At 39.5% G+C, this 20080-nt stretch overlaps 1 protein-coding gene across 1 annotated transcript; it reads left to right on the top strand.

The window, feature by feature from the left end:
• Positions 1-1651: 1651 nt before the first annotated feature.
• LOC135153652 (uncharacterized) lies at positions 1652-13941 on the top strand. Its single transcript, XM_064097520.1, has 2 exons — positions 1652-1724; positions 10004-13941. Exon 2 carries the CDS (start codon positions 10004-10006, stop codon positions 10901-10903), a length of 900 nt encoding a protein of 299 aa, XP_063953590.1. The 5' UTR covers positions 1652-1724; the 3' UTR covers positions 10904-13941.
• Positions 13942-20080: the final 6139 nt, after the last annotated feature.

Below are 20080 nucleotides of genomic sequence, written 5' to 3'. Positions count from 1 at the left end.
GCACTTGTTATGAAATATAATAAAGGTTGTTCACACATCTATACGATTCTTAAAAAGAAAAGAAAAGTGGAATGTAAAAGTTTTCTTAAGTGGAAGTGTATATTCGATATGAATGACAAGCAATGGCAGTCGTATTGCTCTATTTGATTCAGTTGTACTAATACCGATGTGAATTTACGTTGGTTTCAGTTCAAAATAATGCAACGTATTTATATACAAATGAAATATTGTTTAAAATTAATTTAGCTCAACAAAAAGAATGTACTTTTTGTAATGTACACCGTAAAACAGTTACTCGTCTACTTTGTGAATGTACATGTATTAAACATATATGGGACAGGTTTGAACAATGGATATTTCTTAAAACTGGAAATAGAATATTTTTCTCTAATAAAGAAAAATTATTTGGTTTAAGAGGTTCAAGTAATTATGCATTAAATTGTTTATTGATAGTGATACGACAGATGATTTACAATTCCAGAGTAAAACATAAATTACCTGTTTTTGATAATATCAAATTTGCACTTCAGAATTATTTCAAGAATGAAAAATATATCGCAGAGTCAAATTGTAAAATGGTAAAGTTTACAAAGAAATGGTTTCAATTACGTGCCATGTTTACATGAAGTGATCTGTTCAGTTCCCTTTCCATGTATATACATATGAATATTATTGTTCATTTACTCCTTGCTTTTTCCTTAAATTGTTTACTATTATGTGAACCTGACAGTTCAATTTATGTATTTGTTGCAATTACTGTTGTACTGTATTTCGTTGTTATTAATTTGATTTGTCATTGAAAAGATATCTTGTTATGTTTTGAATAATAATAAAATCCCTGTGGAGGGGAATAAATTGAAAAAAAAAAAAAAAATCAAGTGGCGTAACTCAGTACGCCCCCCCCCCCCCAACGGCTGGCCAAAAAAAAAAAAAAAAAAAAAAAGAAACAAGGTAGAAAAGGAGAAAGAGGGAGAAAGGAAGAGAAACGTAATGGGGAAGAATAAATTAGTTGTATATTGTATTATGTGTGAAGAAATACCCCCAAAATTTTTCAAAATTCTCTTTTAATATTTTCTATTTAGATCTGTGCTTACTTTCAGCCAGAATTAATTACTAGTATCCAAAATCTATCAAAAATTCCACTTTAATACAACGCCACCACTCACAGCTGTTGTTTGTTTTGAATCTTGAATGAACGTAGTAAAATCAGCTGAGTGTGTTTACTACAGCAGTCAATGAGCATAGTAACGGAGGCAGATTGTGCTATTTTTAGAACCACAGCAATACATAGGATTTAGTACGTGGGACAAGGTTAGGTTAATGGCGTGCACGGTGATGCACGGAGCGAGTTTTCTCGATAAATTGTCACTTACCTTGTAAATGTCTTTTAGGTGAGGAGCTTGATGCTCTATTTTTCCCTTTTATGATAAAATGATGTCTTTAATGATCCTATTTTAGTCACTAGAAGTGATTATTCCCTACCGGAAATGGTACATTCTGTATTTCGTCTTTCGCGGGTGATGACGTCACAAACTTTTGGCCAATCACGTAAGCGGGCAAATCAAGTTTTTGTCAGGCGATAGGGGCCCGATGGCTAGGGGTATAAAAGGGGCAGAGGGTGAAAATTTCTTCACTTTGCATCTTTGAGAGTATTTGTCTAGAGAGAACTCCAAGCCAGTCTTCCAGTTGAAAGTACTTGTAAGCGTTTGACCTTAGCAAGAATCGTGAGTGGAATATTTCTTTAAACTTCTTAAGGTTATATAATATCCCCCCCCCCCTTTTCTATAAAAAGGAATTTCTAATTAAATTTGTGAGAACTGGAATTTCGAAGTTCTTTATAGAAATTTTAGGCTTGATGCCCGATCGATGAGATGAATATTTTTATGTCTGCCCTTAACATTGGTCTTACTCTTAGAGATATTACTTGATTGCTGATTTTATTTTGTATGTGGTACACAACAGAATTTAAGGAGAGTTTTGTTTTGTTTTTCCCTCTTTCTCAATTGATAAACGCAGAAGTATGAAACATCGTAACGTTAAGGAAATTGGGGTAACTTAGGGACAAAAGTGCAAGGGTACCTCGTAGTTATGTAGTCTTTAGTTTGAGTTTGTTTTGTACCTCGTAGTTGCCTATAAATCTAGGCTTAAGTCTTTTACGTCTTGACAGATGAATATTTAGATGTTATTTCATGATGTGTCTATGGAAATGTTGTAGACTGTTTTTAAGTCAGAGAATGTGGATGTAGGCCTAGATTTTATTGTATTGTGCATGGAAGAATATGAATTCCCCCCCCCCCCCCTTCCTTCGACGAAGTTGGCTGGCGTTGTACAGAGAGGTCGAGGGCAGCTCGAACTCAGTACGGTAGATTGACGGCGGCAGAAATGAGAGGTTCGACAAGTGACAATCCTGAGTAAGGAACGTCATCGTGCACCGGTACTCTCAGTACTCTGTACTTCTCATCATCGTGCATCGCGTACTCTCAGTACTCTGTACTTCTCATCGTGCACCGGTACTCTCAGTACTCTGTACTTCTCATCGTGCACCGGTACTCTCAGTACTCTGTACCGTACTTGTCATCGTGCATCGCGTACTCTCGGTACTCTGTACTTCTCATCGTGCACCGGTACTCTAGTCTCAGTACTCTGTACTTCTCATCGTGCATCGCGTACTCTCAGTACTCTGTACTTCTCATCGTGCATCGCGTACTCAGTACTCCACACCAGTGAACACTGGGCACCGTCTACCAAACCCCTGTCCATCTGAGATGACTTCATAGCTGCTTTCTTACATTCAATCCCGGTTAGGGAACGAATTTAGGCAGTCTTCACCATGTTTTCTTCAGTATTTCTGACATTCAATCCCGGATAGGGAACGAATTTAAGCAGTCTTCACCATGTTTGCTTCGATGTTTCTTCAATTCTTCGACAGCATGGAACCTCTTGACTCTTACCCCCCCCCTCTCTCATCCTTCCAAGTTATTCATGCACACATACAATTATTAATAACTTGTATTTTGGTAGTGTATTAATTCTTATAAAGTTATTTCCAAATATTTAATCAGAACATTACTTGATTCTAATGCAACGAGTTAGAATGGTTGGAATGTTAAGTTTTATGTCTTGTTATGGACCAGGTTGAACATAGAAAGTTGTTGGTATAAAAAGGACTTTGTTAGTCTAATATTTGGGAGATAAAATCTCGAGGCCAGATATTACTAGGAGTTAGTGGCAGGAAATAGGCCGGGGTGGAGAGACCTTGGAATGGCCATTGAAGTGGCGCGATGGGTTGGAAACAGGGAAGTTTAGGATGATTTTATAGTTAGGAGAAAAGGTTTGATATCTAGATGCAGGCATTAGATATGTTAAGCAAAGTGATGGTGTAGAAACAAAGACACCTTTATACCAACTTGGAATGTTGTTCGGAAGACCGTAGAGAATATAGAATAGGCCTACTCGCAGCAAGGTTATGGAATGATGAAGATAGATGGAAATATTTACAAAGTTCACACTTTTACTGAACACAAATCAAACAGACTATGTTGTAGAATTTAAGATAGTTTATTCAAAGAGTGACGAAGCAGAAGTTTCTTGTCATTTATTTACAGCGTAGGTTTATTAAATGTTCGGTGAACATTTAATTATTTGTATTAAGACGTCAGCCATGTAACATAGGATTAGGACGGTGAACATCTAATTATTGAATTAAGACGTCAGCCATGTAACCTAGGACTTAGTTTTAAGCATGTAAATATGTCAATTACTGTAAAGAAACATCTGATAAAAATGCCACTTTTACTATTCATGAATTTACAAGAGTTTGAATTGTTAAAGTTATTGTTGTTAATAAATGTTTTACATCGGGTATAACTCGACTTGATGGTTTCCAAATGAGAAATTACTTAGACCTGGTTTAGTTGCACGAATGTCTGATTAGATCGAGTAGTGACCAGTGGTCGTTGATGTGAATCATGGAATTGTAGTAAATAGTCTTAAGTCTTAGTAATTATAGATAGAGTGTTCGTATATTTCGAACAAACGTCCCCGTCATCGACCCTCGACTTAATTACCATGCTATCCGTGAGACAGAATGTCAGTTAGAGAGAAGTCTGAATGAACATGATGTACGCTGGGCGTCTGTGGTTTGCTACTGGAAATGTTCTTGGATGGCCGATTGATGTGCTTGTTGTGTGCTCGAGACTGTTATGAGTGATTGAAGTGCTTTTGTTGTATTGACCGAAGTTACAACGAGCGACCACTGTGCATGTGCAATGGCTAATCAATGTGCACATCGTAACATGTGTCAACTCTTTGTAATTTGGTCGTGTGTACAATGTTGTGTGCATACTGAACAATGTGAATGTTCGAAGTGAGTGAAGTAGATTGATTGATTGTTGAGCTTGACCAGTCATGAATAGTTTAGCTAATTAGTAGGGATGATCAGTTGACTATTACAGTTGACTTACCAGATAAACTCTTGATTGTTGTGATGCTGGTCTTGGGAACGAGAGTGGAGAAGGAGTCGAATGTTTGGTCAGTCAGCTGAACTTGGGTCTCCGGTCGTGTATGCATGATTGTGGAGTGCAGAGCTTATGTGTGTAGTGTCGTGCACGTGCGACTGATTGAGGAGATCGAGCATGAGTCATGCCCTTCCCAGTCCTCACCCCCCCCCCCCCTTGTCTACCCAGTATGAGTCCCAGCTATTGTTACGTCAGGTTAGATTTCTGTATAGGTTGTCTGGATTTCCCCGGAACAGCCAAGGGCTCATACCCCTAGAAAAGTATGTGGTGGCAGCATTTTACCTTTTGTTAGGAGGGTCTCACGTTACATTTTCTGGTGTAGCAGCGGTGGGATTAAGCTCTATCTGTTATCAAACATTATTTGTAGTAATTAAACTAATGAAGAATTATGTACTTGAAGTAAAATTGATTATTTGTCAGAGTTTGTTTTGAAATTAGAATTTATCTGAGGAAGTAGTTGATAAGAATGAGTTTGCTTGGTATGGAGTAAAGGAAGTTGGAATTTTGAAGCTGATGTTATGGGTCTGAATTGACAAGGTTAGAGCTGCTACTTGGAAAACAGTAAGAGTCTGTTTGTCTGGAGTTAGTAGAGTTGAGTGTGTGAAGTCAAGTTTGGTCTTGTAAATCAGTTCAAGTGGATATGTGCTTCATAAACCAGGCATAAGTTAAAAAAAAAAAAAATATTTAAAAAAAATCTTAGAGTAAGAGTGGCATCTTTCAAAGTAGGAAATAACTTAGTTAATTCTTAACGAAATGTATTTTAAGTAGTAACGTTGATAACAATTAAACTCGAAAGAGTAATCAAACACTTTGTAAGAGGTACCCTTGTTTAAAAAAAAAAAAAATTATTGTTAATTCAAAAATTAAACAAACACAAATGTGTAACAAAAGTTCCTGGCAATTTTTCTGAATTCAAAAGAAACTGAACAAAAATTGCAAGCTTAGGATGGAAGGTGAGCAAGAAAACATTACTGGTGGTGGTGATAGGTCACACTGGACGGTGGTCAGTGACGATCCAGAAATCGCAGTAGGAGAATCAGGAGATGTTCAGCAGAATTCTGGACACGTTTACACGCCACAAGGATTCAGAGATAACCCTCTTTACGTTCAGAGCACACAAACCACTGAAGTGAAGCAGAATGAATCAGGATTCCGTAAAGATGTCTTGCCGGAGAAATTTGGTGGAAAGACGCCATGGGGTGATTACAAGCGTCATTTCGAGGTTTGCATGAACTTGAATAGATGGTCCGACTATGAAGCTGGGCAATTTCTGGCAACAAGGCTTCAAGGTTCTGCGTTGAAGATCCTGAATAATTTCCCTGCTGGAAGGCGCATCTCATACCGAGAACTTGTATCACAGCTGGAGAGTAGATTTGGTCCTGGAGAACAAGCAGAAAATTTCCTCCTGGAGTTACGCGTGCGACGGAGACACAAGGATGAGACGCTTCAGGAACTTGGGCAGGCAATAAGAGACCTGACGTGTTTGGCCTACCCAGAGCTAAGCAGTGAAGCTCAACAGCGACTGGCAAGGGGACATTTCTCCGATGCGATTGATGACCCGGAGATTAGGGCTGGAATTTTCAGGGCCCATCCACAGACGCTTGATGACGCCATCCAAGCTGGTCTTGCAACAGAGTCATTCCTTAGGGCCGAGAAATCAAGAGATCGAAATAGACTTCCCCGTCACGTCCGTGCAGTGGATTCTGTTCAACCAGTACCTATGGACGAGAAAACAAGAAAGGAAATTGAGGAGTTGAAGATGAACATGAAACGGCTAAGTACATTGATTGAGGATATGGCTATCAATCACCAACCAAACAGGAACAATAAAGCGTGTTTCAACTGCAATCAAGTGGGACATTTTGCAAGGGAGTGCCCACAGACCAATGCAAGACAGGGAAACGACAGCCGGTCTTTCCGAGGGGCCACGGCCAGGCCGAGTTTCAGACAGGGTCCACGAGTTTAAGCTCACACAAGAATCAGCATACAGTTATTTGCACCATTACCGAGACTGATCAGAGTATGTTTGTGACAGGAGTTGTTAAGAATGAAACATTGCTGCTATTAATCGACACTGGGTCAACAGTTACTATACTATCTAACAAGGCATATCGCAAAATGAAGGAATTCAATAGGCTAGATGATGTGAATGTAAAATTGTTGCAAGCTGACGGGACACCCATTGAAGTATTTGGAAAAGCATGGATCATAATCACGATTGGGACACTATCTCATAGGATGGAGGCTGTTATAGCAGATATCAAACATGATGGCATCCTGGGATTGGATTTTCTGAGTAGTAGAAGGGTGAACATCGACTGTGAACAAAATCATATCAGCATCGATGGTGAAATCATTCCATGTAAGGACCGCACAGGAGGAAGACTTGAACTTCCACTTCAAACAGCAGCTGTCACTCAATCTACTACTGAAGTACCAGACCATTTGATAGATATCTACAATAGAACCAAACTCAGCATTGATGAGGAGTACTACCCTGATGTCGCTAATTTGTTGTCAGAATTTAGTGATGGATTCTCTAAGGGTGATCATGATATTGGACGTACTGACAGGGTCAAACATAGCATCCACACCACAAGCACTGGACCAATCCGGCAGAGACCGAGACGCCATCCCATGGGACAAAGAGAAGAAGTTGAGAAACAAATTCAAGACATGCTTGCACGGGGTATTATCAAACCTTCGAGTAGTGCCTGGTCTTCTCCAATAGTATTAGTGGACAAGAAAGATGGAACCAAGCGATTCTGCGTCGATTATAGACTTCTAAACAAGTACACAGCAAAAGACTCATTTCCACTGCCCAGTATTGCTGAATCATTGGATTCACTTGATGGTGCAAAATATTTTTGCACGCTGGATCTAGCATCTGGATACTGGCAAGTTCCCCTAGACGATGATGCCAAAGGCAAAATCAGCATTCGTGATACCAGGAGGGCTGTATGAATTTGAAGTCATGCCATTTGGACTTTGCAATGCACCATCCACCTTCGAGAGATTAATGGAAAATGTCTTAACAGGATTGCAATGGAAAATACTTTTGATCTATCTCGATGACGTCATAGTGTATGGTCCATCAGTACCGGAGATGATTAACAGACTGAAGACTACCCTTCAACGGCTGCGGGAAGCAAATCTAAAACTCAAACCAAAGAAGTGTCACCTATTTCAGAAGGAGGTGCTATACCTAGGTCATGTGGTGTCTGAACACGGAGTTAGTACAAATCCCGCTAAGATTGAAGTCGTCTCAAGCTGGCCTACACCTACCAACCCAACTGATGTAAGGAGCTTCTTGGGTCTTGCCTCATACTATAGGAGGTTCATTAAGAAATTTGCTGATGTTGCCAAGCCAATGACTGCTCTCACTCAGAAAGATCACCCATTCGTCTGGACGGAGGAGTGTGAATCTGCATTTAACACACTGAAGGAAAGACTTACTACAGCACCCATACTAACTTACCCCAGGTTAGATGCAGAGTTCCTGTTAGACACTGATGCAAGCAAGTATGGAATGGGAGCTGTACTCTCACAAGAGAAAGATGACAAGGAATTAGTGGTAGCATATGCAAGCAGGACTCTAAACCGGGCAGAGCAAAACTACTGTGTGACCAGACGGGAGTTACTTGCTGTTGTCACATTTCTGAAGCATTTCAGACATTATTTGTATGGACAGAATGTAACCGTACGCACTGATCATGGAGCTCTTAGATGGTTAGAGGTCATCAGCCAATATAGACTTACCTTAGTTCATCGTGCTGGACGGGTGCACATGAATGCAGATGGATTGTCTCGGCGTCCCTGTTCCCAGTGTGGTAGATTGGAAGATATCTGCAAGTAGAGATATATTGTAAATAAGCAATTGTTTTCTTAGGAGTTAATAATATATGTAAATATTGTGTTATCATTTTGATTACTATAGAAACTGATGGATAGCTGAATTAGTCAAACTATAGTCATGGATGTTGAAAATGAGATAGTGGAGAAAGTTCAGGCAATCAGCCTTTCACCCGGCATAAGCAATGCTGAAATTAAGAGAGCACAACTTCAAGATGTTGATCTGCAACATATAATACGGTGGAAACAAGAAGCAAGACAGAAGCCTGAGTGGAAAGATGTGTCCAGTTTGTCATCAGCTACAAAGTCGTACTGGGTCAATTGGGACTTATTGACCATTCGGGATGATATCCTCATGAGGAGATGGGAATCTAATGATGGGAAAGAGGTCAACTGGAAAGTAGTTTTACCCCATTCACTTCGTCAACTGGTGCTCCAGGAATTGCACAGCTCCAAGACAGCATGTCACCTGGGAGTAAATAAGCTATTGCACAAAGTACAACAAAGATATTACTGGGTGGGATTAGCAGCTGATGTCAGGTCATTTGTGCGCAAGTGTGTAGTCTGCTCTAAGCTGAAAAATCCACCCAAGAAATCAAGAGCCCCATTACAAAAGTACAGAGTAGGAGCCACCTTGGAGAGGGTAGCGATGGATATTTTAGGCCCCTTACCAGTAACTGACAGAGGAAATCGGTACGTCTTGGTAATTGGTGATTATTTCACCAAATGGATAGAGTCATACCCAATTCCGGATCAAGAAGCTAGGACAGTGGCAAGGATTGTAGTGGAAGAATTCATCTGTCGATATGGCATCCCAAAAGAATTACACACAGACCAAGGGAGGAATTTTGAGTCTAATGTTATGACAGAAGTTTGTAAGATGATGGGCATAAAGAAAACTAGGACATGTCCGCTTCATCCTAGGAGTGATGGATATATAGAAAGATTCAATAGAACGCTAGTTACCATGGTATCTTCAATTCTAGATCCTGACCGCCACCAGAGAGACTGGGATGAGCAGATTCCATATGCGATGTTGGCTTATAGATCAGCAGTCCAAGAATCCACAGGCGAGTCTCCAGCGATGATGATGCTAGGCAGACAAGTAACTTTGCCAGTAGATGTTATCTTCAACCAGCCATCAGCTGTAGAGGAAGAAAGAGAGAAACAGGATTATTCCGAGCAACTTCGAGATAGAATCAGAGATGCACATGAAATGGCGAGAGAGAAACTTGAGTTAGCTGCTGAAAAGCAGGCTAAATCTTATGATCGTAATACTGTCCTAAGAAGATTTGCTAAGGGTGACTGGGTTTGGCTGCATGGAGTACAGCGCAGACGGGGGGTATGCCCTAAGTTGATGTATAAATGGAATGGCCCATATATGGTTATTGATAGATTGTCAGATGTTGTGTACCGCATACAGCAATCAGCAATGTGTAAGCCTAAAGTGATTCACATTGACCGCTTGAAAGCCTACACTGGTCCGAAATTGAGAAATTGGTTGATGTCAAACCCAGGAAGGAGAAACCCTGCTAGGAAAAGGGTGATGCCAGATAGATATAAAGATTAAGTTCATAACCGTTAACCTGCACCTATTTACTACAACTACCTGTGTTTTCTTTTCTTCACTGCAGATGACTTATTTGTACTGCCACATCTGCAAGAAGAGCATCAAAGGTTACAAGTATGGACAGCATATGCAGGAACATGAGGCCACTATGACGCTCCAGTGTACATACTGTTCATACGAAACAGAGGGAAGATCTGAGATGACGAGGCACTTTGGAAGAATGCATAACAGCAGAAAACAGGAGGCTAAATACATTAACTACACGGCGGCGACAAATGAACATCTAAGTAGGAAACGTGAAGGGGAGAGGAAAAGAAGGGACAAAGAGGAAGAAAGGAAGACAGAAAGGGAGAGTAAGGACAGGAAGGAAAGAAAGCGTGAAGTAGAAGAGGAAGAAAGGAAGACAGAAAGGGAGAGTAAGGACAGGAAGGAAAGAAAGCGTGAAATAGAGGAGGAAGAAAGGAAGACAGAAAGGAAGGAAAGAAAGCATGAAGGAGAGGAAGAAAGGAAGACAGAAAGGGAAAGTAAGGACAGGAGGGAAAGTAAGGACAGGAAGGAAAAGAAAGACAGGGAGGACATTAAGAAAGAGAAAGAGGACAGGAAGGAGAAGCTTGAGGAGGAGCAGCCTGAGGAGGAAGACAGAAGAACCCAGTCAGGGGAGGCAGAGGTAGACAGTAGAGATGCACTTGACCTCCATCCTGATGAGAGCTCGGAGGAAAAGTCGGGGGACTCTGGTGATGAGGAATCCGAGGAGGAGGAAGAGGACTCCATGTCACGGAAAAGGGAACTAACTGTAACCACTGAGGAGGACATAGACGTAAATTTGAAAGTGAAAAAGCCAAGGTTAGGTTACATCCAAGTGAACAGAGTGGAGGTGTATACAACCACTTTCATAACGGCATATGGAGAGAAGCGAGTGCATGAGGAGAAGAAGACCATATATTATTTTAATGAACAGAAGTAGTTTAATGATGTGATCATCTTAATTTTGTATATACATGTGAATTACAGTATACTATAAGATGGTTTGTTGAAGAAGTGATAAATGATTCTGAGATCTGAATGTTTTAAGAAAATAATTCGATTGAATCTGTTAAAATTGTATATTTTCAATAGTGTTTTAAATTGAATCGCTGGGACAGCGATTTAGTAAGAGGGGGGCAGTGTGAAGAAATACCCCCAAAATTTTTCAAAATTCTCTTTTAATATTTTCTATTTAGATCTGTGCTTACTTTCAGCCAGAATTAATTACTAGTATCCAAAATCTATCAAAAATTCCACTTTAATACAACGCCACCACTCACAGCTGTTGTTTGTTTTGAATCTTGAATGAACGTAGTAAAATCAGCTGAGTGTGTTTACTACAGCAGTCAATGAGCATAGTAACGGAGGCAGATTGTGCTATTTTTAGAACCACAGCAATACATAGGATTTAGTACGTGGGACAAGGTTAGGTTAATGGCGTGCACGGTGATGCACGGAGCGAGTTTTCTCGATAAATTGTCACTTACCTTGTAAATGTCTTTTAGGTGAGGAGCTTGATGCTCTATTTTTCCCTTTTATGATAAAATGATGTCTTTAATGATCCTATTTTAGTCACTAGAAGTGATTATTCCCTACCGGAAATGGTACATTCTGTATTTCGTCTTTCGCGGGTGATGACGTCACAAACTTTTGGCCAATCACGTAAGCGGGCAAATCAAGTTTTTGTCAGGCGATAGGGGCCCGATGGCTAGGGGTATAAAAGGGGCAGAGGGTGAAAATTTCTTCACTTTGCATCTTTGAGAGTATTTGTCTAGAGAGAACTCCAAGCCAGTCTTCCAGTTGAAAGTACTTGTAAGCGTTTGACCTTAGCAAGAATCGTGAGTGGAATATTTCTTTAAACTTCTTAAGGTTATATAATATCCCCCCCCCCCCTTTTCTATAAAAAGGAATTTCTAATTAAATTTGTGAGAACTGGAATTTCGAAGTTCTTTATAGAAATTTTAGGCTTGATGCCCGATCGATGAGATGAATATTTTTATGTCTGCCCTTAACATTGGTCTTACTCTTAGAGATATTACTTGATTGCTGATTTTATTTTGTATGTGGTACACAACAGAATTTAAGGAGAGTTTTGTTTTGTTTTTCCCTCTTTCTCAATTGATAAACGCAGAAGTATGAAACATCGTAACGTTAAGGAAATTGGGGTAACTTAGGGACAAAAGTGCAAGGGTACCTCGTAGTTATGTAGTCTTTAGTTTGAGTTTGTTTTGTACCTCGTAGTTGCCTATAAATCTAGGCTTAAGTCTTTTACGTCTTGACAGATGAATATTTAGATGTTATTTCATGATGTGTCTATGGAAATGTTGTAGACTGTTTTTAAGTCAGAGAATGTGGATGTAGGCCTAGATTTTATTGTATTGTGCATGGAAGAATATGAATTCCCCCCCCCCCCTTCCTTCGACGAAGTTGGCTGGCGTTGTACAGAGAGGTCGAGGGCAGCTCGAACTCAGTACGGTAGATTGACGGCGGCAGAAATGAGAGGTTCGACAAGTGACAATCCTGAGTAAGGAACGTCATCGTGCACCGGTACTCTCAGTACTCTGTACTTCTCATCATCGTGCATCGCGTACTCTCAGTACTCTGTACTTCTCATCGTGCACCGGTACTCTCAGTACTCTGTACTTCTCATCGTGCACCGGTACTCTCAGTACTCTGTACCGTACTTGTCATCGTGCATCGCGTACTCTCGGTACTCTGTACTTCTCATCGTGCACCGGTACTCTAGTCTCAGTACTCTGTACTTCTCATCGTGCATCGCGTACTCTCAGTACTCTGTACTTCTCATCGTGCATCGCGTACTCAGTACTCCACACCAGTGAACACTGGGCACCGTCTACCAAACCCCTGTCCATCTGAGATGACTTCATAGCTGCTTTCTTACATTCAATCCCGGTTAGGGAACGAATTTAGGCAGTCTTCACCATGTTTTCTTCAGTATTTCTGACATTCAATCCCGGATAGGGAACGAATTTAAGCAGTCTTCACCATGTTTGCTTCGATGTTTCTTCAATTCTTCGACAGCATGGAACCTCTTGACTCTTACCCCCCCCCTCTCTCATCCTTCCAAGTTATTCATGCACACATACAATTATTAATAACTTGTATTTTGGTAGTGTATTAATTCTTATAAAGTTATTTCCAAATATTTAATCAGAACATTACTTGATTCTAATGCAACGAGTTAGAATGGTTGGAATGTTAAGTTTTATGTCTTGTTATGGACCAGGTTGAACATAGAAAGTTGTTGGTATAAAAAGGACTTTGTTAGTCTAATATTTGGGAGATAAAATCTCGAGGCCAGATATTACTAGGAGTTAGTGGCAGGAAATAGGCCGGGGTGGAGAGACCTTGGAATGGCCATTGAAGTGGCGCGATGGGTTGGAAACAGGGAAGTTTAGGATGATTTTATAGTTAGGAGAAAAGGTTTGATATCTAGATGCAGGCATTAGATATGTTAAGCAAAGTGATGGTGTAGAAACAAAGACACCTTTATACCAACTTGGAATGTTGTTCAGAAGACCGTAGAGAATATAGAATAGGCCTACTCGCAGCAAGGTTATGGAATGATGAAGATAGATGGAAATATTTACAAAGTTCACACTTTTACTGAACACAAATCAAACAGACTATGTTGTAGAATTTAAGATAGTTTATTCAAAGAGTGACGAAGCAGAAGTTTCTTGTCATTTATTTACAGCGTAGGTTTATTAAATGTTCGGTGAACATTTAATTATTTGTATTAAGACGTCAGCCATGTAACATAGGATTAGGACGGTGAACATCTAATTATTGAATTAAGACGTCAGCCATGTAACCTAGGACTTAGTTTTAAGCATGTAAATATGTCAATTACTGTAAAGAAACATCTGATAAAAATGCCACTTTTACTATTCATGAATTTACAAGAGTTTGAATTGTTAAAGTTATTGTTGTTAATAAATGTTTTACATCGGGTATAACTCGACTTGATGGTTTCCAAATGAGAAATTACTTAGACCTGGTTTAGTTGCACGAATGTCTGATTAGATCGAGTAGTGACCAGTGGTCGTTGATGTGAATCATGGAATTGTAGTAAATAGTCTTAAGTCTTAGTAATTATAGATAGAGTGTTCGTATATTTCGAACAAACGTCCCCGTCATCGACCCTCGACTTAATTACCATGCTATCCGTGAGACAGAATGTCAGTTAGAGAGAAGTCTGAATGAACATGATGTACGCTGGGCGTCTGTGGTTTGCTACTGGAAATGTTCTTGGATGGCCGATTGATGTGCTTGTTGTGTGCTCGAGACTGTTATGAGTGATTGAAGTGCTTTTGTTGTATTGACCGAAGTTACAACGAGCGACCACTGTGCATGTGCAATGGCTAATCAATGTGCACATCGTAACATGTGTCAACTCTTTGTAATTTGGTCGTGTGTACAATGTTGTGTGCATACTGAACAATGTGAATGTTCGAAGTGAGTGAAGTAGATTGATTGATTGTTGAGCTTGACCAGTCATGAATAGTTTAGCTAATTAGTAGGGATGATCAGTTGACTATTACAGTTGACTTACCAGATAAACTCTTGATTGTTGTGATGCTGGTCTTGGGAACGAGAGTGGAGAAGGAGTCGAATGTTTGGTCAGTCAGCTGAACTTGGGTCTCCGGTCGTGTATGCATGATTGTGGAGTGCAGAGCTTATGTGTGTAGTGTCGTGCACGTGCGACTGATTGAGGAGATCGAGCATGAGTCATGCCCTTCCCAGTCCTCACCCCCCCCCCCCCTTGTCTACCCAGTATGAGTCCCAGCTATTGTTACGTCAGGTTAGATTTCTGTATAGGTTGTCTGGATTTCCCCGGAACAGCCAAGGGCTCATACCCCTAGAAAAGTATGTGGTGGCAGCATTTTACCTTTTGTTAGGAGGGTCTCACGTTACATATGGTACATTATGGACCGGTGTGTTGGCTCAGTTGGTAGAGCGTCCGTCTCACAACCGGGAGGTCGGGGGTTCAAACCCAAGCCGCGTCAGACCAAAAGACGTTAAAAGATGGGAGTTGCTGCTACCCAGTTTGGCGTTCAACGATTAAGGGGATAGAGCCTCGTCGATCTGGCGCTGCACAGCGGCTGCCGGGCCCACGATCAATTGGGCAAAGCAAATTTTCGGAGTATTTCATTTCCTATATTTCGAACAATAAAATATGGATTTTCATCATCATTTTTTTTTTCATCATCATTATTGTATATCATATATTATATTTTATTTTATCATATATTAAGTTTCATAACTTTATCAAACATAATTTGCTTATAGAGGGCCTATATGTGTTCATTATTTCTGGTGCTCGCACATCCAATTTTCAAGTCAATAATGCTTCCTCGCACTTCGAGTTATTATTGTTTTATGTAGTGACAGTGGCGTACGTATAACGGTATAACGTGGATCTCGGCATGGGGGGGGGGGGTACCAGTAAATATTTTGAGTCACTTATAGTGAGCGAGCTTTCGCGTGCTCAGTTGCCAGGTATACTGACCTAATAGAGACATTTTAAGGACAGTGCCATCAAACGGATATGTATCTCACTTATTAATAATGCGAGCGCGAGCTGAAAATATTTTTGATATTCAGAGCTAAAAAGGGACATTATAATCAAATTTTTGTAATCATGAAACGATACCTGTCTCGCTAAACAATGCGAGCGCGAAGCGCGAGCTGAAATTTTTGTATACATTGACCCCAAACAGGGACATTTTAAGGACTATATTTTTGGAATCCATTAAGCAGTGTTAAGAGTATACATATCTCACCATAGTCATCTAATGCGAGTGCCAAGCGCTTGCTGATTTTGTTTGAATTACATCTGAACACATGAAGCACTTTTTGTAATCATGATTATCATACGCATAATCATGGGCGTAAATCTGTGACGTCATTCTATTCAAGTGGGGGGGATGGAAGAATAGATCATCACCCCTGAACAATAGGTGTGACGAAAGGATTTACGCCAGTGCGCATAATAATCAAATGTTGCGAGCGCGAAGCGCGAGCTGAAAATTTAGGAAATTCATAGTGAAGAGGGGCATTCTAAGGCTTGTTTGTAGGAATGCACTAAGACCATACGTATTTCACTAACCAAATGATGCGAGCGCGAAGTGCGAGCTGAAAATTTTTTATATTTAGATCAGAAAAAGGAACATTTTAAGGCTGATTTTAGGAATTCATGGAGAGAATACATAATCTCACCAAACCACTAATGCGAACGCAAGCATGGAAGAAAATGTTTAATATGACCTTGGGGCGATCACTTTAAGTAGTCATGAAAAACAAGCATGTGTCACTACATAAAACAATAATAACTCGAAGTGCGAGGAAATACATTTGGTGTATGTTGACTTGAAAACGGGTGGTTTTAGTACAACAGGATATAATAGGTCTCGTTAAACAGACAATGCGAGCACTATACAATGAGGATAATGATAGGCCCTGAGCAAATTATGTTTGATACAATATTACATCCATGATCGTCAAGTGCTCAGTGGCGTACCTGGCATATTTCGTCAGGGGGGGGGGGGGCAAACGACAAGAATGAGCAAGGTGGGGGGGGGGGGTAGTAGGCATGGACGTATATAGGCACACTTTTCAGGGGGGGGCTGATAATCATTGCCCGAATAACTTCTCAGTTTTTTTTCTCAATTATTATTTAGCCTTTTTACATGATGTGAAACGTGCAGAAATTATACATTTGGTCATAAAATTACCAATACACGAGGATATTTGGGCACCTCGCAGTCCTCGTTGCCCTGCATTTTGCAGCCCACCCCCCCCCCCATATACGTTTGGATGTGTAGGTCTGGCAGTGGCACTGAGGGTTGGAAAGGTTACCCAGGGGGTGCCCAATAAAACAGTTGGGATCTTGCTACTACTGATATTTGCTATCGGGCGATTGCACTTTATTGTCGAAATTAATTCTTTATTTGTATATCATTCCAGAAATGAAATGTATTGGATCGTGATCGATATATTTCTAATCAAGTGGGTAATTACAATGTTTATATTAAAATACTTCTTTCTTTTAAAGGTGTTTACATTATGTTCCCAATTCTGCTCATTTGGAGACGTTACAAAATAGGTATTGACATTGAAATCAGTTAAAAATAATAATATAAAAATAATAATTGCGAGTGCGAAGCGCGAGCTGAATTTTTTCTAAAAATCTAGACCTAAAACAATACATTTTGTGCACTTAATTATGAATAGGATGGGTATCTTCCTTAATAAATTATGCGAGCGTGAAGCGCGAGCTGAGGATTTTGATATTCCTAACTGGACACTAGACATTCTAAGCAGTCTTACAGGATGGGTTTCTAAACAGTCGTGCGGGCACGAAGCGCGAGCTACAACTTTTGATATTCCGACTTAAGAACTGGACATTCTAAGCACTTTTAGTAACCATGAACAAATAGGTTTCTAACTGAATAATTAATTGATGCGAGCGCGAAGAGCAAGCTGAAAATTTGAGATATTCCCCCCTGAAAAGTGGACATTCTAAGCACTTAAAAAAATATGAACAAGATGGTAGTTGAAAATAATTATTTGGTGTGGGCGCGAAGCGCGAGCTAAACCTGAAAACTTTACATATTATTGTTATAATTAAATTACCTAAAAGTGGTTCTCTAACTTTTTCCTGTCCCTGGTCAGCCCAGTCCGTCCTCACTATCGGTACAGAGAGCTCTAAAAGTCGCATTGCGTAAAAATCACAATTTACCGATAAAAGTGTACAATTTAATTGACATTTACCGACAAAGATGGTGGAACTAAAAAACCGAAACAGTTTGAACAGCCCCGTGTGCCCGACAGTTTTTTCCGACAGTCTGCAGTCCAGTTTTTGTTTTCCCCTTTCTCTTAAACTCTTTCTTCTTTTTCCCTTCCCCTTTTCTCTCTTTCCTTTTACCTCTTTTCTTTTTTCTTTCCCTTTTTTCGCTTCCTTCTTTTTTTGTTTTTCTTCGTGACTCGTCAGGGGGGCAGTCTGCAGGTACGCTAGTGCAAGTGCTCTAAAATCAAAATTGAAGTTTTAACTCTAAAACTGTCCGAAATCCGATTTTGTTTTCATTCCTAATTATGATATTTTTCTTAGAAAATGGCTTTGTCGCTATATACTCCCTGATTGAGGCTAAACTTATTTGAATCATATAGTTTAGAGTCGGAAGTGTCGATCCATGTTTCGGATGGCGAGAGGGAGTAAAGACAAAGAGCGCGCCAAATTAAAATGAAGATTTTTGCACGTGAAGCTCACCGAAAAAAATACAATGTTATATACTTAATAATATTTTTACGTCAAGTTTGCTGGTTTTATTTTGCTTTCAGATGTTTCTTGAAACACATTTTTTTCGATAGATTCATAAATTTTTAATTTTGTCTAAATTATTGGGCAGGGCAAATCGATATGTTTGCCGCATCCTCTATATTTTCATGGCTATCGCTTCTTGCCCCTGCCCCACAATAGAAGCAACATGTTGAATGATTTGACTCTATTCTCTACAATACTCTATTGTGTATAGAGTTTTGTGGGGATTTTTACAGGGCAGTGATCATTAGGTCGTATTCTTTTACAGCCTATATGCACGTGGAGTATCCCATTCAATAATTTAACGATGTTTTAGATTTATTTACGTTTATTTGGAAGTTCATTAAGAGCTCAAAATGCAAGGTTTAGATCACTTAAAAAAATATCCCTAGTCACCACATTTGCTCGTAATATTTTAAGAGGTGTCATAGCATAGACATTAAAACCCATCTCCTGCCATGTTCTATTATACTTTTTACTTTCAAACTCTCTAATTTTGAGAAAATCGCTCTTAAAAAAAAAAAAACGCCTGGAGAGAGTAACAACACAAACCCGTTTCCTGATAACCAGTCCTCCCCCCCTTATCATCGTTAAAAGTCATCGGTTGAATGCCCTCATCACATTTATAACACCCATCAGGGCCTGATGCATGTATATAAAAAAATCACAAGCATTTTGAAAATGTGATTTTGTTTCGCTCGGTCGCTACGCCCTTGCATATTAGAAATATTTTTGGAGGAGGGGGACTACCTGCTTGGTCAGTATAAAGCTACCCACAATAGGCTATTTTCATTGTATTGAATAAACCAACGTCGAAAATGTCTCAAGCCCCCAGAAGCCCCCCCCCCCCCAAAAAAAAAAAAAAAAAAAAAAATGAAATAAATAAAAACTTTTAGTCTGGAACCGCACCTGAACTAATTCATTTTTCAATTTACCTTTTGGTTATTCCATTCTACATTATTCATTTCCCGATATTCCTTGTCTTTCTCTCTCTTACTTTAATCATGCTGTATAAAGTATTTCAGGGTGATTTTTTTTTCTTTCTCACACGTTCTTCTCTCTTTTGGCTTTTCCCGTTTTCACTTTTTTAATATGTTTGTTTTAGTTTACTTTTTACTTTTTCCCTTTCCCTTTCCTTTCCCCCTTTCCTCTTTTTCTTTCTTTCTTTCATTCTTTCTCTTTTTCTTTCTTTCTTTCTTTCTTTCTTTCTTTCTTTCTTTCTTTCTTTCTTTCTTTCTTTCTTTCTTTCTTTCTTTCTTTCTTTCTTTCTTTCTTTCTTTCTTTCTTTCTTTCTTTCTTTCTTTCTTTCTTTCTTTCTTTCTTTCTTTCTTTCTTTCTTTCTTTCTTTCTTTCTTTCTTTCTTTCTTTCTTTCTTTCTTTCTTTCCGCCTGTTACACCATTGCAACTCACCCGCCACAAAGTTTTGAGCATGTTTAGAACTGCGTTGCGGCTCTGCGGGCAGCTGCCTGTGAAATAGAAGCGAGATACCGTCAATGCGGTGACCTGCTGCTGGTATAGCAAAAATAGCCACCCGCAAGTCACACGCAAGGCTTGCACGGAACGATTGTGACAGTGGGACAATAAATACAGTGCGTATCAAAACAAACTTTACACTTAGAAATAATCCTCTAAAATTATATATTTGTAATATCAAACATTAAAATAAATATGAAAAATTGTCACACTGTAAATGATTGTCAGCATTTTGCTTTGTGAAATTTAATCTATTTATTGAGATATAAATATTTCCAGCCTGGACCATCCCTTTAACGC

This window comes from Lytechinus pictus, chromosome 3 (assembly GCF_037042905.1).
Source record: "Lytechinus pictus isolate F3 Inbred chromosome 3, Lp3.0, whole genome shotgun sequence".
NCBI classification, from domain to species: domain Eukaryota; kingdom Metazoa; phylum Echinodermata; class Echinoidea; order Temnopleuroida; family Toxopneustidae; genus Lytechinus; species Lytechinus pictus.
This window is presented reverse-complemented; position numbering and strand designations above follow the sequence as displayed.

Bases quoted from the DNA above. Each gene is read 5' to 3' on its own strand.
- LOC135153652 (XM_064097520.1), top strand. From the start codon at position 10,004: ATGACTTATTTGTACTGCCACATCTGCAAGAAGAGCATCAAAGGTTAC.